Here is a 27,115-nt window from a genome sequence, read left to right as displayed (position 1 = left end):
AGGCTTCTGGGGCACAATCTGATGAGCGCCAAACAGTTGCTGATGTACATCAGGTGGAGACAAGAACATCCAAGGGAGGCAGCAGCCGGAGGTTAGCTGGATCCCAGTTGTAAATTGAGTCCCAGCCGGATGGTGAGCCTTTGGACAAGGTTCTCCCACAGCTGATACAGATGATAGGCCAGAGCCGTGACGTTCAGGAGGGGGTGTCAGCAACATTCTAGCAACTGGAAAGCCAACTGGAGGAGCCCCAAAGGCTTCTGATGCAGGAGATGATGCAGGAAATGTGTGTGATCCAGGCTGCCACTGCTAGGGTGGCAACCGCAGTGGAAAACCTGGAACATGACATCCGCATCTTGAGTGGTGGTGTCCAAGGCATGGCTCAGTCTGTGATGACCATGGTTCAGGGTCACGACATCATATCCCAGTCAATGACAGACATGTCCCAGAAGCAGATGGACATTGCAAGGCACACAAAAACATGGGGCGGGATTCTCCAACCCCCCGCCGGACCGGAGAATCGCCGGGGGGCGGCGTGAATCCTGCCCCGCCGCCCTGATACCGGCTGCCGGATTTTCCGGCACCGGTTTTTTTGGCGGGGGGGGGGGGGTGAATTGCGCTGTGCTGGTCAGGGGCCATTGGCAGCGGCCCCCCCCCCCCCCAGCGATACTCCACCCCGCGATGGGCCGGGCGGCCGCCCGTTTTTGACCTATCCCACCGACGTAGATTACACCAGGTCCATACCGGCGGGACTTGGCTCTGCAGGCGGCCTGCGGAGTCCTCGGGTGGGCGCAGGGGGACCTGGCCCCGGGGGAGTTCCCCACGGTGGCCTGGCCCGTGTTCGGGGCCCACCGATCCACGGGCGGGCCTGTGCCGTGAGGGCACTCTTTCCCTCCGCACCGGCCGCTGTAACGGTCTGCCATGGCCGGCGCGGAGAAGAACCCCCCTGCGCATGCGCTGGGATGGCAGAGGATTCCACACCTTCCGGATGGCCCAATGCCAGAGTGGTTCACGCCACTCCTCGGCGCTGGTACGGCCCACCCCGCCGGTTAGGGAAGAATCCCTACCATGATTTCTTGCTGTCAAGCCAGGTAATTACCAGGAGGCCATTACAATCGACATCAATCTCGCCATCTTTGGGTGAGATCTAGAACTCGCCATGGGGAGCTGGCCGGGTGAATTACAAACTGGCGCGTGCCTGATGTGAATCTTGATTTGGCCTCTTCCACTATTCACCTGGTATACCCCAATCCACGCCGAACACAATGCGGTGGTTAAATCGCTGTTGCTACTACAGCACCACAAACAAAAAAACACCACATCTTATTACAAGTCAAGTTTCTTTTTATTAAATCATGTTGGACTGAATGGAGCTGGAGTATGATGTCAGCATTGGACAGGAACTTTCTACAGTCAAGCCTGTCAGGTGAATAATGTGCCACAAGAAGATGAATGACCTAATTGCTTCTGCCAGAGTAAGTGGTCCTGGTCTCATCTCTGCACTCCATCCTTCCCTCACCCCCTGTAATGTCATCTTGATCCCCTGCTGCCACCTCGCAGGGACCCAGCACCTGACCTCCCACAAGCTTCTTCACACCCTCTTGACACTCTTCATAAAAATCCCTCCCTGCTTATGCTCAGTGCCTACACATGCCAAGTATCACCGACATCTGATCTGCCAGGCAGTGAGCTCACATTATTCCTACTTGTGTTTCAAAAGAAGAAGCTTGCTCACGGCCGGAGCGAGAGAAGATAGGCGGTAGGATGCCTGAGCTGAGGATCCTAACTCCTTTTGAGGAAAGAGACATGGAGCTCACAGGGGAAGTGCAGGAGTGGGCCTGTGCTGAGAGTGAGGTGGGTCTGTGAGCAGTCACTGAACCTTCATCCAGATGACCAAACTCAAGTGAGTTATGTGTATTCCAAACACTTGACCTGACCATGTACTAATACTATCTTCCTTGCTTTGCAAGATCATCACCCCAAAAAGCCTGGCCCAGTCACCAGCTGTGTCCCACTGCCCATCCTCGACATGACCTTGCAGGAGATGATGAAGGAGGACACCAATGAAGCTTCAGATCTATCACCCACATCATCCACCATCGCAGAGGTACACACCTAGGTGGGCGACCTTAGCAGGTAGGCTTCTGGGTCACTATCCAGTGAGCATCACATCCCATCTATTGCACATCAAGTTGAGGCAGGAAGTGGAACAGGGCGTGGAAGGCCACAGGCCACCTTCATCTCTAATATGCATCCTGGAAACACACCCACATGCAGTGGGAGAGTGTGCAAGGATAAGGAATTGTCGGGCACAGCGTGCGCACGGGTGATGTTAGGCACAGGTAGTTGGGTCATTGTAATTTTTTGTTGCTCACCACATTCACATTGGAGGTCCCAGGGATTGGATAATCAGAGATCTGCTGGATCCCAGGACTCAGCTGTGCCCCAGCCAGGTGCCTTGCCTCTGGACATGTTCATCCCTCAAATACTTGAGATGCAAAGATAGAGTCAGGATTACCAGGAGGGGGTGTCAGCAACATTCCTGTGACAGCAAGATTAAATGGAGAAGTCCCACAGCCTTCTGTCGCACGAGATGGTGTCGGCAATGCGAGGCACCCAGGTCAACACTGCAATGATGCCATCCGCAGTGGTAAGCATGGGATAGGAGGTCAGATCCATGGCAGAGGAGCACCATAGCTCAGTCCATGAGGACCATGGCTAAGGGCTTCAACTGTATGGTTCATTCAATGGCGGGCTTCCAGGGCTGGAAGCACCAGGTGGCATTGAGACTTCTGGAGCTCACGCCAGCTGCCCTTCCGTTCCATGGAGCAACCCATGGGCCCACAGGCAGCCGGAGAGAGGAGGATCTGCTGGAGCACAACATGGGGCCTTCCAACCAGGAGACCCTGGGAGTGACCAGCCAACCTGAATCCCAGTTATCTGAGACCGATGCAACACAGCCACAGCGGGCAGAACGGGGTGACGTGAGAACACCAGTGCCACCTGAAAGTAGGCTGGGTACCTCTAGGTCTTGGCCCTTCAGAGGAGAGCCATGAAGGGCATCCCAGGCAACAGGGCGTGGACGGCCACAGGCCACCTTCATCTCTAATATGCATCCTGGAAACACACCCACATGCAGTGGGAGAGTACGCAAGGATAAGGAATTGTCGGGCACAGCGTGCGCATGGGTGACGTTAGGCACAGGTAGTTGGGTCATTGTAATTTTTTGTTGCTCACCACATTCGCACCTCAGAATGTTTCACCCTCCTTCCAGTGGTATGGTGCTTCACCCCCATCTGGACACAGCTGTTCTCACTGGCCCTCAATGTCTGCCAGACAGTTAGGCTCTCTATGTGTAAATGTTTCATTCACAGTGATAGGACTCAGGCATGATTTAGTGAACCCTAGACACTCGCCCCTTATCCCCTCTAGAGCAAAGTATTGTAGGGCAGAAACTCTCTCAGACATGACCCGGGGAGTCAGTGTGCTGGCAACAGACAGGAGCCAGACATAAAGAGTAGCTGAGGAGCATCATAAACCATTCCTCTCTGCGAGTTGTCATCACCCTCTTGCATTGACCCGGCAGCAGGCACTCAAGAACTTCCCTGCCTGGGCACCCTGATAATAGGTATCTGAGTCACCGTCATCACCTGGTCATAGTGGGATTACGATTTTCGGGGGGGGGGGGGGGGGGGGGGGGGGTAATGGAATCATACTGTTGTCCTTCTCCATGAAGAAGGAGGCGGTGAGGGTGTCTCTAGCCCTCCTGCCCATATGCAACCTTGCTCCCACCTGGCCTCCATCCTCTGGATCCTCAGCGGGCTCTTCCTCGATGCCCTGCCTCATGTCTCCTCATCTGGGGACACATGCCGCACCTCGAGGTAGTCCTCAGGAAGCTCATCACCTCGCTACAGAGCCAGTTTGTGGAAGGCACAGAAGGTCACAACAATGCAGGAGACCCCCCCTGTGGCTGTGTTGTAGAACCCAACCGGACCTGTCGAGGTAGTGGAACAGCATCTTTCACAGACTGATGCACTGCTCAATGGCAGATCACGTTGCACTGTCTGCCTCATTGTACCTGGCCTCCCCTTCAGTCTGTGGCCTCCGCATTAGCGTCGTCAGCCACAACCTAAGGGTTATCCCTTGTCTCCAATGAGCCATCCTTGCAGCCTGGGATGTCTCTTAAAGGTTCCAGGGATCTGCAACTGGCCAAGGATATAGCTGTTATGCATGCTCCCTGGAAAATGGGCACACAAATGCATGAAGCGCGTCTGGTGGTCACACACCACCTGGACATTGAGGGAGCGGAATCCCTTACAGCTTATGAAGGGGACTCCCTGTTGGCACGGAGAATGACATGGTTGCAGTCGATCAGCCCCTGCTCCTGTGGCAGACCAGCTATGTGCCCAAAGCCCTTGTCTTGCCGGGCTAAGTCCAGGTGAGAATATATGCAGTCCAGAGCCCTAGAATACAGTGGATCCATCACCTCACGGATGCACTTATGGGTGGATGCCTGTGATATTTCATAAAGGTCTCCCATGGAGCCCTGGAAGGATCCCGTGGTTTAGACGATTAGGGCTGCCATGACCTTTCTGACCACAGGGAACTGGTGTCCTCCGCTGCCACGTGGTGCCAAGTCCAATCGATGTAGCACAGATGTCGCACAGTCCCCCCCGTCAGGCGGCGTCTTCGATGGCACATTATGTCCAATGAAGGATACGCAAATCCTGTAGACCCTTGTTTTCCTTCAGCACTTTGGTGCCTTCTGGAAGGGTGGTGTGGCCTCCGGCCCCTGAGTCTGTCCTGCAGCCCCCTGGTCTCACTCTGCAGGGCCTTCCCTCTGTGCCACTGCACGTTGCTGCAGTCTGTGCTCCTCCAGCGCAGTTATTAGTAGAACGGCCAGCTCCACTGGCTCCATAATGATATCGATCGGTGTCCTGTGTGGGATGAGAGAGAGAGAGTCAGGTTGGTTCCCTAGCTGCTGACCATCATTCCTCCATGACCCATTGACCTTCCGGACCTGCAAGCAGCCAGTCCCAGACCTTAGCCAATGGTGACCGCGCTCTCTCAGCTCAGGTGCCCTCCCATCTCCAGGACAGGACTGACCCTGGCCAATACCCTCACCCATTTAGACTTGTCTTTATCCTCCCGTCTGGTTCTCCTCTCCCTTAGGCTGACTAACACTGGGGGTTCTGACAAGACAGTGATACACTCGCACATTTCCAAAGGCCAGGGTCAACTGGATGGTGATGTCTGACTTGTGGGTTAATGGATCCTGACTGGCAGATGTCAGGACCCTGGCAGAGAAGTGAACCCAGGGCTCTCTTTAATTTTGTGGAATAATCCTGATGTATTTACCCAGTTAGGGACTGATTCACTTCGATGATTAGTGTGTGATCCAAAGTAATGGCAACAGCACAGGTTCGATTCCTGTTCCGGTTGAGGTAGACTTTGGAAAACAGTTCAGGATGAAGCAACAGGGGACAGAGACCAAGAATCGGCCTTCAGGCAGAGCACTCAGAACATTAAAGGTTAGCACTGCTACCTCACAGCTCCAGGGTCCCTGGTTCAATTCCGGCTTCGGTCTGGATTTTGCACTTTCTCTCCATGTCTGCGTGGGTTTCCTCCGGGTGCTCCGGTTTCCTCCCACAGCCCAAAGATGTGCAGTTAGGTGGATTGGCCATGATAAATTGGCCCTTGGTGTCCAAAAGGTTAGATGGGGTTACTCGGTTACTGGGATAGGGCGGACGCATAGGGTGCTCTTTCCAAGGGTTGGTGCAGACACGATGGGCTGAATGGCCTTCGTCTGCACTGTAGATTCTATGAGCTATGACAGATTTACCCAGTGTGCCGTCATTCCCTTTTCTAATAGTTTTCTGTAAAAAGTTACAGTAGAAATTGCTTAGCAGTCCATTTTGTTTAAGGAAAATGGTCAATGCAACATCTGTTTTTATCATGTATTTCAGTACAAATACACACTATAAGCTTTCCCTCATCTCAATTATTAAAACATTTTGTTATTCATGCTGTCATTTAAACAAAATTAAACCTTTACTTTTAGCTTCTTCCTGTAAACGCAGGACCATTTCTTCAACTTCATCCTTTGGTGTTTCTTTTGGAGGAATAATGCCAAAACTCCGCAAGGCATCATTCCATTCCGTATCTTCATTGGGATCCTATGGGGGAAAAAAAGAATTATAGTGTTCTTGTTTTTGTTTTACAACTGATAGTTATAATATTTGTTGAAACAAGAGTTTACATTTTTGTACAAAGTGCGTACAGAAGAATCATTTTTGATAACAGATATCAGTCACCATGTGATTTGCCAAGTCTGCTGCTTGAAAAACACTGGGTGGGATTCTCCGTCCCCAGGATACCAGAATGCTTTCCCCATTGGGACGGAGAATCAGGCATCAGGTCAAAATTGGGATTGGAGCGAGACACTGACCCGGATGCCATGCTTTGACCCGCCGCTGGCAGTGTGAAGAATTTCCATGCCGCATACCAATGGGTCATAATGACCCATTTTGCATCTATCTAATGGACCCAGTGCCCTATACGCAGTGCACCCATGAGGTCCACCACGCCAGGGCCACAATTGTCGAGACCATAAGTAAAACTCGCCCACGTGATTCCCAGCCACAGGGACCAGAGAATCATGGGTGCCAGATCCACTAGATAGATGTAATAGGGAGATCCACTACAGGGACCCCTGTGATAGGGAGATTTACCCACAGGAACCCATGTAATAGGGAGACCCACCCCCTGCCCACCCCAGGACCCCCTGACTAAAGGGACACCCCCAGGGATGCCCTGACTAAAGGAACCCTCCCCCACACAGAACCCCTCCCCACCCCCAACCCCCAGGAAAGAGATCCCTGTCTGGAACCTAGACAGCAGTCCAGACAGGGACTGTGGAAGACATTATAGCTGTAATACTTACCTTGCAGCTCCACCTGTCCAGTCCTCAAAGTAAAGCAGCAGTGCCCGCATCTGGTTCCCACAGATTCACTATCTGCAATCCATTCATGGATTTGGAGTTGTGGTTTGTGATTGACAGCCAGGAAAAAAACACCTGCACTTTGATCCATTCATCTCCCTTCTTGCTTCAGTGGCCTAAGTTGTGAAACACCAATGTTTGTAAACATTGCCCACATCAAAGAAAGGTAAGTGCATTTCAAGCACTAAGTGCATTCCAATCACCCAAGTGTATGATTTTATTGCACCTACATCTCTTTGATGTGGGCAATGTTTACAAACATTGGGCTTCCACCACTTAGGTCACTGAGGGGTATAAATGGATCAAAGCTGCAGATGCTTCTTACGAGCTGTCAATCACAAACCACTACTTGAAATTCATGAATGGATTGCAGATAGTGAGAATCAGACGCAGGCATTGCTGTTCTCCTTCAAGGAATGGACATGTGCGCTGCAAGGGAAGTATTACAGCTATAATGCCTCTGTCTGCACTGCTCTCTAGATTACAGATAGGGGTCTCTTTTCTGAGGGTGGGTTTGCGGATGGAGGGGTGTTCCCTTAGTCAAGGGTCCCTGGGAGTTCCCTTTATTCAGGGGGTGTCCCTATCACAGGGACCCTGTGGGGGTTTCTTCCTATTACAGGGACCCTGTGGGGGTTTCTCCCTATTTCAGGGACCTGTGGGAGGGTCTCCTTATCACAGGGTCCTGTGGGGTTCTCCCGATCACCGGGGTCCCTATCACATGGTCACTGGGGGGGGGGGGGCAGGTCACCTCCGCACTTGGGCTGGAGCCCTCCAGCTATCCCAGATGTGGGGAGCTGCCGTGCTAGGGGTGGGGGAGGGGGGGTGTGGGAGAGTCACGGCCGAATTGCAGTGCAGTGGGGGGGGGGGGGGGTCCAGCCGCCAGACTCCACTGTTGGGCCTCCCACTCTAGATGGCGGCCCGATATCAGAATTATGCCAGGAGTCCCTTATATTCCATGTCATGCCTAAATTTGCATAGTGTGGAAAAACTGAATTGCATCCTGCTTTACGACCACATGGGGATCGTGAAACTAGTGCAATTCAGCTCCAGTCGGAGAATCTCCCAAATGGAGACTCCAGACCACTGTTTTGTTGATTGAATGGTCACATTTAGACAGTGTGGGTTGCATAGCAGTAATGCATCATACTGACATACCATTAATCCATACCATATTCTGAATCTCATCCATGTTCCTATGAGGAGATGCTGAGTGTAAGACTGATAAAAATTTTGAAAGAAAGTTGTCAATAAGCAGAATGCTATGGAGTTGCCCAGTGATCACAGTGCGCTCCAATTGTACAAATGCATATAATCCAGATCAATGTTGCTGCATATTCAACAGCAATCCCTTCAGAGCATTCCCTTTTACAGAAAACGTGGACGTTTTCCTTTGTCCATTTAAGAACTCCCCTCGAAGGAGGAAAAATGGAGTCCATTGGTAATGGATTAATCGGAGAAAAAGGTGCTTTTTAATTGATGGCTGACGAAGTGGAGGTGTTTTTCCTGATGCAGGTGTGACAGGAATTGTCTTGTTTAGAACTCCTAGGGTAGGATTTCCCACTTATCACAGAATCACAGAACAGTTACAGTGCAGAAGAGAGTAATCCTTGTTATCCCCATCTGATCCTGACCCCTTTCCTCACTTCATGAACCTGGTAGAAAAGCCGTAGTGATTTCCATGTGCAGGATTTGGGTTGATGAAGAGATTGGGCCCTGATTTTGTTATCAGATCCTGATCTGCATTTTTAAAGAAGACTCCCACAGGTTTTGAGTAGATGCTGCCTCAGCGATTAAAAATCAGAATGCCCAGAAAGACAGTGTGATCTCAGGTACGACCCACAAGAAAGTGTAACTGCCCACCTGCCCAATTTTGGCATTAAAATAATCTTTTTCATTTGGGAAACACAACACCACTGAACCTTTGCAACAATACGGCTTCTAACACCATCCACAAAGCATTTCTCATTTAAGTGCCAATCCAATGAGACAATCTGACTTCTGATGATCCAAAATCATTTCAATTAGAATGCATGCAAAAAGGGGTCTACATTCAAACCCAGGATGGAGGAAAGGATAATATTCTATTGCAATGCACCTGACTTCGATTTTCTGAAAGTTCAATTAGTTTTGTTACCTGCATGGTGCTTTTCCTTTCTTCTTCCTGAAATATTCATCCACAGTAGAGGATTATTCAAGAACCAGGGGGGAAACTTTAGAAAATCTGTCAAAAGAAGTTTAGCTAGATGCAGAAACACTCTTTAAACAAAATACAATTCATTTCAAAAATCAAGAAAGCAATGGAAAACAAGAGTACTTGGAGTTTAGAGGAGCCACTGAAACCTTTTCATTAGAAGTTAAAGGTATCAAGTAACTGTCTAATAATTGTAAATAAATAAGACACATCACAATGGTACATTCCAAACTTGGGTCTCTGCAATTGCAGCAATCTTGGTTTGAATTTATACTTCTGCAGCGATGTCACAATATATTGTGGTGATTGTTACAACTATTGTTACAAAACAATCCCTTTGGTGAATAATTATCTCACAGAAATCACCAAGCTAACAGCCAATGCCATCTTTTAAAACCATAGACTCTTACAACACAGAAGAAAAGCATTCTTCTTTGTGTGTCTGTGCCTCTTTGAAGGAATTAACCAATTAGTCTTACTCCCATGTTCTTTCTCCATAGACATGCACTCCCAGTCCGAGCTTAACTGTTTTCAAGTATATATCTAAATCTCTTATGAAAGTTTCCATCGCCTCCACAGTTTCTTGTTGCCATGTGTGGTTGACAATAAGTGAGAAATTTAAGAAGAGAACTTTCACTTCAAAAGGATTTTTCCTCCTTCCAAAACAGAAGCAATTGTATTGGTGACAGTGTCCTAGAATATATGATGGCTGGTTAATTTATCCAGCGAATGACTAATTGATAAAGGTATACCTCACCAAAAAGCGCTGAGGGAAATATCTAGTTGAGTCAAATATTCATTGGTTTCCCGTCCTGCTAGATTTGAGGCACCATGTAAGCTCGGACTGGGAGTTTATCTTTAACTGTAGTACAAGCAACATGGTTTTATTTCCAGCAATTTAATTTCAATTTTATTTCTAAATGATAAAAATGAAACTGCCTTGGCCGACCCTCACGCACACTGAAGCATGAACAGTGCTGCAGGGCAAATAAACAGTGGATAAAGGCAGCTGAAAGGTGATGGATCACTTACTTGAGTGCCTGGACAAGCTGGCTCACTAAACACCAGTGCGCGGATAGTACATTGTTCACATATCTTTTTAATTCAATTTATGTGACTGAATAATTTGAATGTTTTCTGCGTATTTCTTCTAAATTTCCACAAAAGATGAATACTGCCCTTGGTACAAATGTAATTAAATAAGATGTTACAGTCTTCTATACTACCTACTACCCTGGGGAACCCCTGCAATGATGTCCTGGGGCTGAGATGACTGACCTCCAACATCCTTTGTGCTTGATATAACTCCAGCCGGTGGAGAGTTTCCCCCGGAATCCAGTTTTACTCGGGCTCCTTGATGCCACAAAGTCAAATGTGGCCTTGATGTCAAGGGCAATCACTCTCACCTCACCTCTAGAGTTTAGCTCTTTCGTCCATGTTTGAACCAAGGCTGTAATGGGTCAGGACATGAGCAGCCCTAGTGGAACCAATACTGAACATCAGTGAGCAGGTTATTGCTAAGTAAGTGCCACTTGATTGCATTATTGATGACTCCTTCTATTACTTTACTGAAGATCAAGAGTAAACTGATTGGGCATGTTGTGTTATGCTTCTTCATGTAGCATAAGCTGCGTCCTTGATGTATACTCTGACAAAGGAAGATTCAGATTTGGAGATAGGTTTAACACATTTATTGAACAGTTAAAATTCTCCGACTTGAGTTCGACTCTCCTGCTGATCTTGCTATTGTAACTCAATCTAACTAACCAGTCTGCTCTAAGCCATGCAGTGGGTGTGATGCTTCCTGATCTGGCCCGTCTCTCTGAGTGTCGCCTATGGAAAGAGAAAGAGCATGTGTGCCCTGTCCTTTTATATGGGTTGCCCCCTTGTGGTAGTGTCACCTCTGGGTTTGTCTTGACTGCCCTTTGGTCGGGTCCTATCTTATTGACCTATCGGTTGAATGTCTGCGTGTCATGATGTCTCTGGTGCTCCCTCTAGTGTTTACTTAGTCTTAGTTTATTTGCATTAACCCCTTGTGTATTTACAGTGATGCATATCACCATATCCCCCCTTTTTTCATGTTACATATTTTCTGTACAGTGCTAAATAAAATTGAGCAAAATAGGTAGATAAGTGATGACATGTACAAATCATGATGACAGTGATGATTATACAGTATCAAATAATATGTATGAGTTTAAAGTTTATGAATTGGTACGCTCGAGTGGCTTTCTTGTGTTGTTGTTGAAGTGGTGATGTTGATGGTGGCATTTCCTTGTGAACGCCGTCAGTGTTCCTGTGCTTAAAGAACCAAGAAGCGATCAAATCACTTTGTTGTCTGATTTGCACTCTTTGTTTTTTCTATGCTTGTGGTAGCGATGCAGTATGTAATATGCCTTGAAAGCTGGTTTGCTTGTTCGTAGTGGAGCAAACTCATCTGCCTTGAAAGCTGGTTTGCTGGTTTGCAGTGGAGCAAACTTGGATTGTTGAGATTTGCTATCATGTCATGGTATGGCTGTACTCTTGCCAGTGTTAGGAGCTGAGCTGTTACATTGTCCTGCATTTGCAGAATTGTACCATGTCATACCAGTCGTTGTTCCAGTGTTGTCTTTGTCGTGCTGTTGATGTTGGTGCCTTTGGTACGCTTCTTGTTGTTGTCTTTGTTTGTAGTTTTTGTAGGTTTTGTTGTTGTGTTTGTTGCGCTCAATGACCACACCGAGTGGAGAATTCGAGTCCTTCACAAAGTTACTTGTGTCAGTGTCCTTTGTGGCATCTGCCGTTTCATTGAGCGTGCCATCTCTGATTCCTCGGTGCTCCCCATCTGGAGTCATGTCCGGTTCACAGGAATCATCTTTGGCTTGTCGATGCTCCCTGTCTGGAGCCCTTTCTGGTTCACCTGAAACAGCTGTGGTTTCTTGACACTCCCCGTCTGGAGTCATTTCCGGCTCACCTGAATCATCGGAGGTGTCACTTGAATCAGCTGAGGTGTCACTTGAATCAGCTGAGGTGTCTTGATGCTCCCTGTCTGGAGTCAAAACGTTCAGGAATGCATTTTCTTGTGGAGAGGCTCGAGTGGATGAGGTTTGAATTAACGTAGTGTCACTGGAGTCACTAGTAACCTCACTTTGATTGTCGAGTGCCTCTGTACATACTAGCGGAGAACAGTCAGTCTCGCTGAGATGTCGCACATCTTGTATGGGAATTGTGAAGCCTTTGTCACTTCTCGCACATACAGTGGGTAGACCTTCAGTGTATTCTTGCTGGTTAAATGAGCTGGGTAGACTGTCAGAGTCTTCTTCTGGTGGCTCAAATAATCTGGGTGGACTGTCATAGTCGCTTTGTTGTTCACGTGAGCGTGGTAGACTGTCATAGTCTTCTTGCTGTTCACTTGAGTGTGGCAGACTTGCATCATCTGCTGCTGGTTGCTCAGATGAGGTTGCTAGACCTTCATGGTCTAGTTCGTGCAAGGACTGCGCTCTGGAGTCTTGCGTTGCTTCCATCGTGGAGTTTGTCAACAAGCTCACTGTGGAGGCTTGTATCGCTCTCTCTGTGAAGTCTGGCAACCTTCCTTGTGTGGAGGCATGCAGTGGTCTCGCTGTGGAGTCGTTCTGCATTCTCTGTGTGGAGACGTGCAGTGGTCTCGCTGTGGAGTCGTTCTGCATTCTCTGTGTGGAGACGTGCAGTGGTCTCGCTGTGAAGTCGTTCTGCATTCTCTGTGTGGAGACGTGCAGTGGTCTCGCTGTGGAACCGGAATCTCAAACATCTTGCCTGGGTGCTGTCGCTGGTAGTCATGGATTTTGAGTTGAACTATGTAGATTTAACAGGCACTAACTGGTACCATGTTGTGTTATGCTTCTTCATGCAGCATAAGCTGCTTCCTTGATGTACACTCTGTCAAAGGAAGGTTCAGACTTGTAGATAGGTTTAACACATTTATTGAACAGTTAACAATTCTCCTACTTGAGTTCGACTCTCCTGCTAATCTTGCTATAGTAACTCAGTCTAACTGACCAGTCTGCTCTAATCCATGCAGTGGGTGCGATGCTTCCTGATCTGGCCTGTCTCTCTGAGTGTCGCCTATGGAAAGAGAAAGAGCATGTGTGCCCTGTCCTTTTATATGGGTAGCCCCTTTGTGGTAGTGTCACCTCTGGGTTTGTCTTGACTGCCCTTTGGTCGGTTCCTATCTTACTGACCTATTGGTTGAATGTCTGTGTGTCATGATGTCTCTGGTGCTCCCTCTAGTGCTTACTGAGTCTTAGTTTATTTGCATTAACCCCTTGTGTATTTACAGTGATGCATATCACCTCAGGGCAGTCATTGATTGGTTTGTATTTGTCCTGCTTGTTGTGTACAGGACATATTTGGGCAATTTTTCACATTGTTGGATGGATGCCAGTGTTGTTGTACTGGAACAGCTTGACTAGGGGAGTGGCAATTTCTGAAGCTCAATTCTTCAATACTATTGCCAGAATATTATCAGGCCCCATAACCTTTCCAGTATCCAGTGCCTTCATCCATTTCATGATATTCAGTGGAGTGAATCAAATGGGCTGAAATCTGGCATCTGTGATCCTGGTGAGGGAGGGGGAGGGGGGGGGGGGGTGTGGTGGGGGGGGGGGGGGGGGAAAGGGGGTGTGTTACTTTAATTTCCTACCTGTCCTCAAAGGCGAACCATGGCTTTGCAGCGGGGAGCATTGGGCAGAAGAGACATTACAGTTCAAAAGGTGACGTGGGACCAACAGGTGCAGCTGAATGGTGAGTAAGTCCTGGTGGATGTTTTTCAAACTATATTAAATAGTAAATTATTGTTTTAGAAAGGGGAGCAACTAAGTTAATATTTTTAATATAAAAGTCTTCTAAAGTTTGAAATTTAAAGTGTTTTGTCATGGCAGGAGAGCTCAGAGTTGTGGTCTCCTCCTGCTCTATGTGGGTAGACGGGAATATTTCCAGTCCCCAGGACCAGCATGTGTGCAGGAAGTGTGTCCAGCTGCAACTTCTGGAAGCTCGGGTTTCAGAGCCGGAACGGCACGTCTGGGGATAATGGAGTATCAGCAAGTTTGAGAGCTTTGTGGATAGCACGTTTAAAGAGGTGGTCACACTGCAGCTGAAGGGACTTGAGGAAGCAAGGGAATGGGTGACCTCCAGGCAGTCCAAGAGAAACAGGCAGGTAATTCAGGAGTCCCCTGGGGTCCCACTCGCAAATCAGTATTTCACTTTTGAGGCTGATGAGGCTGGTTCCTCCAGCGAGTGCAGACAGACTCAAGCTTCTGGCACCACAAGCAGCCTGTCTGTACAGGGGAGGGGGAAGAGAGGAAGAGCAATAGTAATAGGGGATTTTATAGTCAGGAGAACAGATAGACGCTACTGTGGCTATCAACATGATTCTAGGATGGTGTTGCATCCCTGGTGTCAGGGCCCGGGATGTCATTGAATGGCTGCAGGGCATCCTGAAGGGAGGGTGATAAGGTAGAGGTCATGGTGCATGTTGGTACCAGTGACACAGGTAGAAAGAGGGATGAGGTCTTGCACCAAGATTTCAGGGAGCTAGGTGGTTAACTAAAAAGCAGGACCTCTCGGGTTGTAATCTCTGAATTACTCCAAGTGCCACAAGTGCGAGTATAGAAATAAGAGAATAGCAGAGATGAATGCGTGGCTTAAAAGTTGGTGCAGGAGGGAGGGTTTTAGATTCCTAGATCACTGGAACCGTTTCTGGGAAAGGTGGGACCTGTACAAGTGGGACGGTCTACATGTGAGTCAGTGCGGGACTATATGGTAGCACGGTAGCATGGTGGTTAGCATAAATGCTTCACAGCTCCAGGGTCCCAGGTTCAGTTCCCGGTTGGGTCACTGTCTGTGCGGAGTCTGCACGTCCTCCCCGTGTGTGCGTGGGTTTCCTCCGGGTGCTCCGGTTTCCTCCCACAGTCCAAAGATGTGTGGGTTAGGTGGATTGGCCATGATAAATTGCCCGTAGTGTCAGGAACTTCTGGAAGCTCGGGTTTCAGAGCCGGAACGGCACGTCTGGGGATAATGGAGTATCAGCAAGTTTGAGAGCTTTGTGGATAGCACGTTTAAAGAGGTGGTCACACTGCAGCTGAAGGGACTTGAGGAAGCAAGGGAATGGGTGACCTCCAGGCAGTCCAAGAGAAACAGGCAGGTAATTCAGGAGTCCCCTGGGGTCCCACTCGCAAATCAGTATTTCACTTTTGAGGCTGATGAGGCTGGTTCCTCCAGCGAGTCCACCTTTCCCAGAAACGGTTCCAGTGATCTAGGAATCTAAAACCCTCCCTCCTGCACCAACTTTTAAGCCACGCATTCATCTCTGCTATTCTCTTATTTCTATACTTAAAAAAGTAAGGTTGGGTTACGGGTATAGGGTGGATATGTGGGGTTGAGTAGGGTGATCATTGCTCGGCACAACATCGAGGGCCGAAGGGCCTGTTCTGTGCTGTACTGTTCTATGTTCTATGTTCTATATCCTTGCCGGTGGATTTACTAGTGCTGTTGGGAGGAGTTTAAATTAATTCAGCAGGGGGAGGGGACACAGACTATTAGCAGAATATGGACACAGCATAATACAGCTATCAAGTCAGAGGGAATACAGCTGTATTAAGTTTTCAAGGCAGTAAGGCCTCTACTTTAATGCCAGGAGTACCATAGGTAAAATGGATTAGTTAAGGGCGAGGATGAACACCTGGATCTATGCACATTTGGAAGTGAATGGTCTTATTAGCGACAGGCAGCGTGGTTTTGTACGAGGGAGGTCATGTCTCACTAATTTAATTGAACTTTTTGAGGAGGTGACAAAAATGATTGACGAGGGAAGGACTGTGGATGTTGTCTACATAGACTTTGGTAAAGCATTTGATAAGGTCCCTCATGGGCTGGGATAAAAGATTAAATCACATGGTGAACTAGCTAGATGGATTCAGAACTGGCTTGGCCATAGAAGACAGAGGATAGCAGTAGAAGGGTGTTTTTCTGAATGGAGATCTGTAACTAGTGGTGTTCCGCAGGGATCAGTACTGGGACCTCTGCTCTTTGTAATACATGTAAATGACTTGAGAGAAAATCTAGTGGGTCCGATTAGCAAGTTTGCAGATGATACTAAGATTACAGGAGTTGCAGATAGTGATGAAGGTTGTCAGAGAATACAGCAGGATATAGGTAGGCTGCAAATTGGCAGAGAAATGGCAGATGGAATTTAACCCGGACAAATGCGAGGTGATGCATTTTTGTAGATCCAATTCAGGGGGGAGCTAGAAAATAAATGGCAGATCCATCAGGAGCATGGACACACAGAGAGATCTGGGTGTGCAGGCCCACAGATCCTTAAAAGTAGCAGCACAGGTGGAAATGGTGGTTAAGAAAGAATATGGCGTGCTTGCCTTCGTATGACGGGGTATCGAGAATAAAAGCTCAAAAATTATGTTAAAGTTATATAGAACCTTGGTTAGGCTACATTTGGAACACTGTGTCCAATTCTGGTCACCACACTACCAGAAGGACGTGGAGGCTTTGGAGAGAGTACAGAAAAGGTTTACCAGGATGTTCCCTGGTATGGAGAGTGTTAGCTATGAGGAGAGATTGAATAAACTGGGATTGTTCTCCCTAGAGAGACGGAGGCTGAGGGGCGACCTGCTAGAAGTTTATAATTATTAGGGGTATAGATAAGGTGAACAGTTGGAGGCTTTTTCCCAGGGCGGAAATGACAATTACAAGGGGGCACACGTTCTAGGTGAAGAGGGTTAGGTTCAGTGGAGATGTGCGGGGGGGGTGGGGTTTTAGGCCGAGGGTGGTGGTGGCCTGGAATGCACTGCCAAGTGAGGTGGTTGAGGCAGATACGTTGCTGATCTTTAAGACTTATCTATATAGACACATGAAGAGACCGGGTATAGAAGGATACAGGTGGTTGGTCTAGATAGGACATATGATCGGCGCAGGCTTGGAGGGCCGAAGGGCCTGTTCCTGTGCTGTATTACTCTTTGTTTGTTGCTTTGTTTGGAATTATGTTATAGTAGCCATCATGGAGACATGGTTGAGGGAGGGGGAGGATTGGCAGCTTAAGATCCCTGGACATAGAATCTTAAGGCAAGACAGAGAAGGGGGTAAAAAGGAGGTGGCATTGCATTATTAAGCAGCCAGTAACTGCAGTAAGGAGAAAGGATATCTTGGAGGGGCATGAAATGACACTTTGTAGGTAGAGCTTTGGAATAAAATATGGCCAGCCGCATTGCTCGGTGTGTATTATCGACCCTCAGATCGTCAGCAGGAAATGGAGGAGCAAATACGTGCACAATTCGCAGCGGTGCATAAAAATAATAACAATTGGGTGATTTCAATTTTCCTAACATTAATTGGGATAATCTTGGGGTTAAGGGCCCAGGTGGAGTGGTGTTCTTAAAATGTATACAGAAGAAGTTTCTAGGTCAATATGTAGATGGACCAACAAGTGATGGCGGAGTGCTGGAGGTGTGGGGGAGCAGTTTAGTGATAGCGAACCACAACATGGTACAATTTAAACTTGTTATGGGCAAAGAAATAGACAAGTTGCAAAAATAATGATAATAATCTTCATTGTCACAAGTAGGCTTACATTAACACTGCAATGATGTCACTGTGAAAATCCCCTTGTCGCCACATTCCGGCGCCTGTTCGGGTACACAGAGGGAGAATTCAGAATGTCCAAATTACCTAACAGCACATCTTTCGGGACTCGTGGGAGGAAACCGGAGCACCCGGAGGAAACTCACGTAGACACAGGGAGAACATGCAGACTCCGCACAGACAGTGAACCAAGCCGGGACTCAAACCTGGGACCCTGGAGCTGTGAAGCAATAGTGCTGCCCACTGTGCCACTGTGCCGCCCAGGCTTTGGATTGGGGCAGAGCAGATTTTAGTAAAATTAGACAAGATCTTGCCAAGGTAGACTGGGAAGAATTACTTATGGGGAAATCTACAGAAGAGCAGTGGGGAGTTCAAAGAGGCAATGGGGAGGGAACATAAAACATAGAACGCTACAGCGCAGTACAGGCCCTTCGGCCCTCGATGTTGCACCGACATGGAAAAATCTAAAGGCCATCTAACCTACACTATGCCCTTATCATCCATATGCTTATCCAGTAAACTTTTAAATGCCCTCAATGTTGGCAAGTTCACTACTGTTGCAGGTAGGGCATTCCACGGCCTCACCACTCTTTGCGTAAAAAACCCACCTCTGACCTCTGTCCTATATCTATTACCCCTCAATTTAAGGCTATGTCCCCTCGTGGAACAGGCCCAACATATTCCCTCTGGGGTGATTGGAAGGTGTAAAAATCCCAGAGAACTATGGATGACCAGAGGTATTCGGGATACAGTAAGGAGAAAAAGAGGCTTTTAATGAGTTCAAGGGGAGCAAATCAGTGGAGGCATTAGTGGTTGGGAGGGTTGATGGGTGGAGAGTTGGACTGGCAGGTTGAGGGGGGGAGAGGTAGACTGGCAGATAAGGGTTGGGGGTGGGGGAGAGGTGAACTGGCAGGGTGAGTGGCAGTCTGAGGCCTTGGCCAGAGGCCACCATGGTAGCTGAGTAGGCTAGTTAACATGAGTGAAGTGGGGGGGGTTGTCAGGAGGAATGTGCAGTGGAGGAGGGGATTGGATTGATTCTTTGTTTGGTTGTGGGAGGGGGAGGGGAGGAGGGGAAGTTTGCTGACATAGGTGTCGTTGACGTGGCGTTGTTGGGAAGGGAGAGATCGTGGTGGACGTCCAGGGGCGGGCCTGGAGGGGTGCGTGACGAGGGCCGTAGGCTGGCTTAAAAAGGTGTAAGGGTGATCGTCAAGGGAGCCCCCTGACCAGGCTGGTCACACGGAACGTGTGAGGGTTCAATGGGCCGGTTTAACGGTTGCTTGTTTTCACGCACTTGAGGAGCTTGGGAGGCGGACATTGTGTTTTTACAGGAGACGCACTTGAAGTTGGGGGGTCAGATGAGGCTGAGGAAGTGTTGGGTATGGCAGGTGTTCCACTAAGAGTTAGACATGAAAACAAGCGGGTGGCGGTGTTGGTTACTAAGAGAGTGGCTTTTGAGGTAGGGAACACTGTGGCCGATGCGGGAGGTAGATATGTGATGGTCAGTGAGAAGTTGGAGGGAATGCCAGTGGTCCTATGCTCCGAATTGGGAGGAAGTGGACTTTATGAGGCGGGTGTAAGGCAGGATCCAGACCTGGACAGGCAAAGGTTGGTAACGGGAGACGGTTTCAATACAGTCTTAGATCCAAATTTGGACCAGCCGAGGGTGTCGGCAGTGGCTAAGGAGTTGAGGGGTTCATGAAGTGCATGGGTGGGGATGGGCAGGGGATGCAGACCTGTGGACGTTTAGGAGACTGAGAGCGAAGGAGTTCTTGTATGCTTCACATGTGACTGGGTGTGTACCTGGATTGACTTTCTGTTATGGACAAGGCGCTGCTGGTGGTGGTGGCCAACTCGGAGTACTCGGTGATTGTGGTTTCCGACCACGCGGTGCATTAGGTGGAATTACAGGTGGCGCAGGGAGGGACCCAACTGCCGCAGTGGATGTTAGATGTGGGCTTGTTGGCGGATGAGGAGGTGTGAGGGTGAGGGCTGCCATTCGGGGCTATGTCGAGGTGAACCATACAGGGGAGGTCATGGCCATTACGCTATGGAAGGCACTTAAGGTGGTAGTTTAGGGTGAATTTATTTCGATATGGGTGGAACAAGAGGAGAGGGTGGATCAGAGGTAGTCGGTGGAGGGGTTGCTGACGGAGAGGCAGAAGCTCCAGATGGTGTTTGGGTTAATGTCCACTGGGAAGGTGGTACAGCAGTTGCAGTGGGCCAGAGGAGCAGTGTACGCGTATGGTGAAAAGGCCAGTAAGATATTGGCCCATCAGTTGAGGAAGCAGTCAGCGGCGAGGGAGATTGGTAGGGTGAGGATGAGAGAGGTAATGTAGTGACGGACCCTGAGGGGGTGAATGAGTTTTTTGAGGTCTTCTATAGGAGGCTGTACAAGTCGGAACCTCCACCCGGGGAGGAGGGGATAACATTGTTCCTGGATGGATTGGAGTTCCCTAAGGTGGAGGGGGAAAGGGTTCTGGGATTGGAGGCCCCAATCAGGTTGAGGGAAGTGATGGACGGCATAGGTGCAATGCAGATAGGAAAGGTTCCAGGGCCGGATGGGTTCCCAGTAAAGTTTTATCAGAAGTTTGGTGTGGCACTGTGGTCACTGTTAGTGAGGACGTACAATGAGTTTAGGGATAAGGAGAAGCTCCCCCCCCACATTGTCACAGGATCCCATCTCCCTGATCTTGAAGAAAGATAAGGAGCGAAGCAGTGGGTCACTGCCCGATATTGCTGCTTAATGTCAATGCAAAGTTGTTGGCAAAGATACTGCCATCACAAATAGAGGACTGTGCCGTAGTGGGGGGGGGGGGGGGGGGGGGGGGGGGATAGGGGAGGACCAGATGGGATTTGTGAAGAGTAGGCAGTTGTCGGTGAATGTACATAGGCTACTTAATGTAATTAAGATGCCTTCAGAGGAGCAGGAGATAGAAGTTGTAGTGGCAATGGATGCAGAGAAGGCCTTTGATTGGGCGGAGTGAGCCTATTTGTTGGAGGTGTTGGGCCGGTTTGGGTTTGGTCAGGGGTTTGTGGATTGGGTTTGGCTATTGTACAAGGCGCCGATGGTGAGCGTTTGGACGACCAGGACGGGTTCGGCGTACTTTAGGTTACATCAAAGGGTGCCCACCTTTGCTTTTCACCTTGGTGAAGAGCCGTTGGCAATGGCACTTAGGGCGTTGAGGGGCTGAAAGGGATTGAGAGGGGGTAGCCGAGCATAGAGTTTCAATATACGCGGACAATTTGTTATAAATTTCAGACTTGGTGGACAACATTGCAAGGATTATGGAGATCTTGAGGGAAATTGGCTAGTTCCCGGGTTACAAATTGAACATGGGGAAGAGCGAGGTGTTCCCGATTAATGCTAGAGAGAAGAAGAGTTGCCTTTCTGGGTGGTGGGGGCAAGTTTCCGGTACCTAGGAATCAAGGTGGCGCCGAGCTAGGCTCAGCTACACAAATTGAACTTGGCACGAATGGTGGAGGGAATGAAGGTGGATTTCATGAGGTGGGATCTGTTGCTGCTGTCACTGGCTGGGCCCGTGCAGATTGTGAAAATGGTGTTGCCCAGGTTCTTGTTTGTGTTCCAGAATCTCCCGATCTTTGTTCCCGAGTCATTTTTCAGAAAGGTTAACAGGATAATTTGTGTGGGCGGGGAAGAATCCATGGATGAGATGGATGTTCCTGGCGAAGGGGCAGAGGGGGGTGGGGGGGAGGGGGGGGGGGGGGGGGGGGGGTTTTGCTGGCCTTGCCGAATTTGCTAAATTATTACTGGGCGGCGAAAATTGCAATGATGAGGAAATCGGCGGTGAAGGAGGGATCGGTGTGGGGACGGATTGAGGCAGCATCGTGTAGGGGGACACGTTTGAGGCCACTGATGTTGGCACCTGTTCCATTCTCACTGGTCAGGCACTCCATGAGCCCAATGGTGATTTTGGCGTTAGGGGTTTGGAACCAGTGCAGGTTGCATTTCGGCTGGAGGGCATGTTGTGTGAATGTTGATATGTGACAACCATATGTTTGTGCTGGCGGGGCTGGATGTGAGGTCCCGGGGTGGTGGCTGGAGGGGGTATAGTACTTTAGGGATTTGTTCATATGGGGCAAGTTCGCAGAACTGGATGAGTTGGAGGAAATGTAGGAGTTGCCAAAAGGGACACTTTAGGTACCTGTAGGCGAGAGATTTTGTGGGGAGAGAGATGCTGTCCTTGCCGGGGTTACTGTCTCTGGTGCTACAGGTTGTTGCAGGAGGATGATATTGGGGAGGGGAGTATGTCGATATCTATAGTGAATTGGGGGTGAGGGAGGGCGCTCTAGTGAAGGAGATAAGCGCAAGTGGGAGGATGAGATGGAGGGGTTGTGGGGGCTGGGTCGTGGAAAGAGACCCTGCGGAGGGTGAACCTGCGGAGTCTCATCCAGTTGAAGGTGGTGCACAGGGCTCACATGATGGTTGCAAGGGTGAGCTGGCTCTTTGCTGGGATGGATACGTGTGGGCGGCGTGCCGGGGGGACTGCGAATCATGTCCACGTGTTTTGGGCATGTTCAAGACTGAGGGGGCTAAGCCAGGGGTTTGCGGATGATGTGTCTAAGATTCTGGGTGTGGTGGTGGCTCTGAGTCCAGAGGTGGCACTATTCGATGTGAAGGAGGATCTGGGAGCCCAGGTGGGGAGAGAGGCCGATAGATTGCCCTTCACCACCCTGATAGCCGGAGATGTATTTTGTTGTGTTGGCGGGACTCAGAGCTGCCCTAGGCAGGGATAAGGGTGACTGACCTGGCAGAATTCCCCTGGGGTATACACGGAGGTAGATTGAGGAGTCAAAAGGGGAGGGATGGGGTGGGGGGAGGGATAAGGGGTAAAGTAAGGAAGGTGGGGTGTTGATAACACAGATTGCCCTCTGTTACCCTTGAAATGGCCCTTGTTTCTTCCCTTCCAACGCTGCAGAGCAAAGATATCATGATCCCCGTACCACAGCTCATACCGTGGATGAGTGCAGTGCAGACATTCTGAAAGTACTCTTCTGCTGTCTCCATACATTTGGGGACTGTAATAGATTCTCTGCTGGTGTGATTCTCTGTTATGCCGGTGCCCGGGGGTTTCCCAATGGCGTGGGGCTGCCCCAAAATGGGAAACCCCATTGACCGACCGGCGTAACGGAGAATCCCGCCCAACATCTCTAGAACTCTAGTTATAACCCGTTGCATCCTAAATAACTATGTTCTTCCAATAAAGTTTACAGATAAGGCAACAGTTTGCAATCATCTTCACAGAATCAGAATCTCAGAAAATATTGTGCAGAAGTGGCCCTTCAGCCCATCAAGTCTGCACCAACACACGGTAAAATCCTGAGGGGGTGGTTGGGGTTTGTGGTTTTTGTTCATATTGAAGTTCTGGTCTTCTGATATTTTTGCAAGAAGATATACAATACCAGGTTAAAGTCCAACAGGTTTGTTCGGAGTCACTAGCTTTTGGAGCACAGCTCCTTCATCAGGTGAATGACTCATCAGGTGAGAGCTGAGCTCCGAAAGCTACTGACTCCAAACGCGACTGTTGGACTTTAACCTGGTGTTGTACTGTGCCCACCCCAGTCCAATGCCGGCATCTCCACATCATGGATATTTTTGTGAATATATGTAAAAAAAACTTGAATGAAAATATTTCTTAAAAAAAGAGGGGATATGCGAAATGCCTGGCTGGTAAAAGTATATAAATGGGAAGAGGGGCTCATTAGGTAGCAAGGGCTATCTGTGGGTGGAGCCATAGGACATTGATAGAGTGTTGAACGAATACTCCACAACTGTCTTCACCCACGAGAATGAGGAGGTAGTGTGATGTTGTACGAAATAAATAATGGCATGATAGGAAAACTGGTCAAATTACTGGGTACAATGAAATTAAAACTGACTTTGCATGACCTCAAGCACAAATACAATCAGAGAAGGTCAAGTTGCCCCGAAGTGCCTGGGCTCTGTAAACTCTGATAAGACTAACTCGTCATAACCCAAAGCAGTCTAAATACGACAAGATAGAGTCAGGACAAGTCTCTGCCGATTCTTAAACATGCGATCAAAAGACAAGATAATGATATGAGACCCAGCGTCCTGAAGGGTCAGCAAGATGACGCCTGTTTTATGATATTGTTTATGTTTGTACTTCTGATCGAATTCCTGACCAAGCTGTAGTTACGTAATCTTGATTCTGATAATGTATAAATACTGAGCTGATTCTCTGTAAAAGCGCGGAACTGGAGAAGGAAATAGTAGTCTTGGTGACTGCTCCCTGACTTCAAGTTTCAGCCATTTCTGCATGCAGTTGTAATTCATAAATAAAGCCTTGTTTTGTTTTCTTAACGAGCGTTGTTGAATCTTTCTATCACAGTCCAGAAGCGGGAAAAATATTGACTTCGACAGTAGGTATGGAACACAGGCACACCAGACTGTGAGGTTCTTCAGCAAATCAACATAGGGAGTGACAAGGTGTTGGAGCTGTTGGCAGGCTTCAAAGTGGAAAAATCTCCAGGTCCAGATAAATTGTGTCCCAGGCTGCTGTGCGAGACTAAGAGGTCACAGGGGAGGTGCCAGAGGCCTTGAGAACAGCTAATTTGGTTCCACTATTTACAAGGGTTGTAGAGGTAAGCAAGGGAACTACAGATCAGTGAGTCTCACGTCACTGGTAGGGAAACTACTGGAGAAAACTCTGAAAGAGACACTCTGGGCGGGATTCTCCGATAACTGACAGCGTAATCACAATCAGCGATCGTCCGGAGAATCCATTTTTACGCCGAAGTCGGGGCGGTGCTATTTTTCCGATGCTCCGCCCCCTCAAGACTACACCGGAAGCCGATGGGTCGACCTCAGGACATCACCTGAGGCCCTCCTCCGATGCTTCACCCCTGATAGGCCGATTTCCGACGGCGTCGGTCGCGTGTCCTCTCAATTTTCGTAAACCTGGCGTGCCGGCTGTGGATTGTGTCCAGCACACCGCCACAGTCGTGGGGGGGGGGGATGGGGGGGGGCCTGGTCCACTGGCCAGGGGGTTTCAGCAGGGGCTCGGGGGGCTGGTGGGGGGTGGTTCTGTGGTGGCGATGTAGGTTTCGGGAGGGGGGTTTGGCAGGTCGGTTTTGCGCGTGTTCGGCACCATGTTGTATGCCACAGCCACTGTGTGCATGCCATTCTGCGTCCGTATTGGGATTTGCGTGGCCCCCCCACCAGATGGAATATCGGTGCATGGGCGGCGCTAATGTTTTGGTCGTAAGACCAGACACATCCTCCGGATGTAGCTGCAGAATCTGAGAATCTAATCCTCCATCCCCACTTGTGTGGTGGTGTAGTTGATGTAGTTTTCAGCAAAGCCTTTGACCAGGCCCCACATGGGAAACCTGTAAAGAAGGCAAATGCATACTGATACAGGTTAATTTGATAAGGTGGATTCAAAATTGGCTTTGTTGTAGGAGACAGATTGGAATCGTAGATGGCTGCTTTAGTGACTGGAAGCCAGTGTCCAGTGGCGTATCCTGTGCTGCGTCCCCTATTATTTGTAAGTCATATAAATGACATTGATGACTATGTGGGGGGGCAGGAACACACGTTTGCGGATGGCACAAAGATTGGCCGGGTGGTTAACAGAAAGGTTGAGTGGTTATAAGTTCATAAGATATAGGAGCAGAATTAGGCCATTTGGCCTATTGATTCTGCTCTGCCATTCGATTATCACTGATCTCATCCTGGCTTAACTTCACCATCTATAGGAAGATATAGACGGGATGGTCAAATGGGCAGATAAATGGCAGATGGAATTTAACCCTGAAAAGTGTGAGGCGATACAGTTTGGAAGAAGAAATTTGACAAGGAAGTATTCAATGAACGGTATGACACTGGGAAGTTCCGAGGAACAAAGAGACCGTGCCGTGTTTGTCCATAGATCTCTGAAGGTAGGAGGGCAGGTTAATAGGGTGGTCAAAAAGGCATAAGTGGTACTTGCCTTTAGCAATGGAGGCATAGGTTACAAAAGCAGGGAGGCCATGTTGGAGTTGTGAACTTTGGTGAGGCCACAGCTGGAGTACTGTGTGCAATTCTGGTCGCCATGTTATAGGAAGGATGTGATTGGACTGGACTGGAGGGGGTGCAGAGGAGATTCACCAGAATGTTGCCAGGGATGGAACAAGTTATGAAGAGAGGATGGATAGGCTTGGGTTGTTTTTCATGGAGCAGAGAAAACGGAGGGGTGGCCTAAATCAAGATGTCCAGGATTATGGGGGAGAATGGACAGGGTAAATAGGGAACAACTGTTTCCCTCAGTTGAAGGGACAGTTACATTGGGCACAGGTTCAAGGTGAGGGGAGGAGGTTGAGGGGGAATGTGAGGACAAACGTTTTTACCCAGAGGGTGGTGACGGTCTGGAATGCAATGCCTGGGAGCGTGGTAGAGGCGGGATGCCTCGCATCCTTTAAAAAGTACCTGGATGAGCAGTTGGCATGTCTTAACATCCAAGGCTATGAGTAAGTGCTGGCAAGTGGGATTAGGTAGGTAAGTCAGGATTTTTCCGTGTGTTGGTGCAGACTTGATGGGCTGAAGGGCCACTTCTGCACAATATTTTCTGAGATTCTGATTCTGTGAAGATGATTGCAAACTGTTGCCTTATCTGTAAACTTTATTGGAAGTACATACTTATTTAGGATGCAACGGGTCATAACTAGAGTTCTAGAGATGTTGGGCGGAATTCTCCGTTACGCCGGTCGGTCAATGGGGTTTCTCATTTTGGGGCAGCCCCACGCCATCGGGAAACGCCCGAGCACCGGCATAATGGAGAATCACACCGGCAGAGAATCTATTACAGTTCCCAAATGTATGGAGACAGCAGAAGAGTACTTTCAGAATGCCTGCACTGCACTCATCCACGATATGAGCTGTGGTACGGGGATCATGATATCTTTGCTCTGCAGCGTTGGAAGGGAAGAAACAGGGGCCATTTCAAGGGTAACAGAGGGTAATCTGTGTTATTAAGTAGTCAACCAAATGCTTCCCTTCCACCCTCTAACAGAACAGGAATAGTGTAGTTCCTCTGACTGAACACAATACCAGCTTGTTGAAAATTTGGCATTGGTATGTAAAATTGCATGCTGTTCATTGCATACTTTCTTTATATCAAAGAATTGGAGATATTTGTGATTTTAAAAATCTTGACAGTTCAAATGTCAAGCTGAACTACCACATGTTTATTATCATTAGGACCATACACCTCAGGAAAGGCTAAGCTATGATTAAAGTTTAAAGGTCTCTAATATATTGGCAAGGTTATAGGTTAGCCTGCCTCGTTGAACTGTGCTTCAGT

The 27,115-nt window shown here is 48.8% G+C and overlaps 1 protein-coding gene across 1 annotated transcript in view; it reads right to left on the bottom strand.

Moving 5' to 3' along the window:
• LOC119963725 (phosducin-like protein 2) overlaps positions 1 to 9,332 on the bottom strand; it is a 41,383-nt gene extending 32,051 nt beyond the window's left edge. Inside the window, exons 1-2 of the mRNA XM_038793034.1 lie at positions 9,132 to 9,332; positions 6,053 to 6,173 (exon numbers count right to left, since the gene is read on the bottom strand). Of these exons, the coding sequence (XP_038648962.1) occupies positions 6,053 to 6,173; positions 9,132 to 9,137 (127 nt within the window). The 5' untranslated portion in view covers positions 9,138 to 9,332. The remainder of the gene's footprint in view (positions 1 to 6,052; positions 6,174 to 9,131) is intronic.
• Positions 9,333 to 27,115: the final 17,783 nt, after the last annotated feature.

Source organism: Scyliorhinus canicula, chromosome 3, assembly GCF_902713615.1.
Source record: "Scyliorhinus canicula chromosome 3, sScyCan1.1, whole genome shotgun sequence".
NCBI classification, from domain to species: Eukaryota; Metazoa; Chordata; class Chondrichthyes; order Carcharhiniformes; family Scyliorhinidae; genus Scyliorhinus; species Scyliorhinus canicula.
Note: the sequence above shows the minus strand (reverse complement) of the source record. Positions and strands in the feature narration are given on the sequence as shown.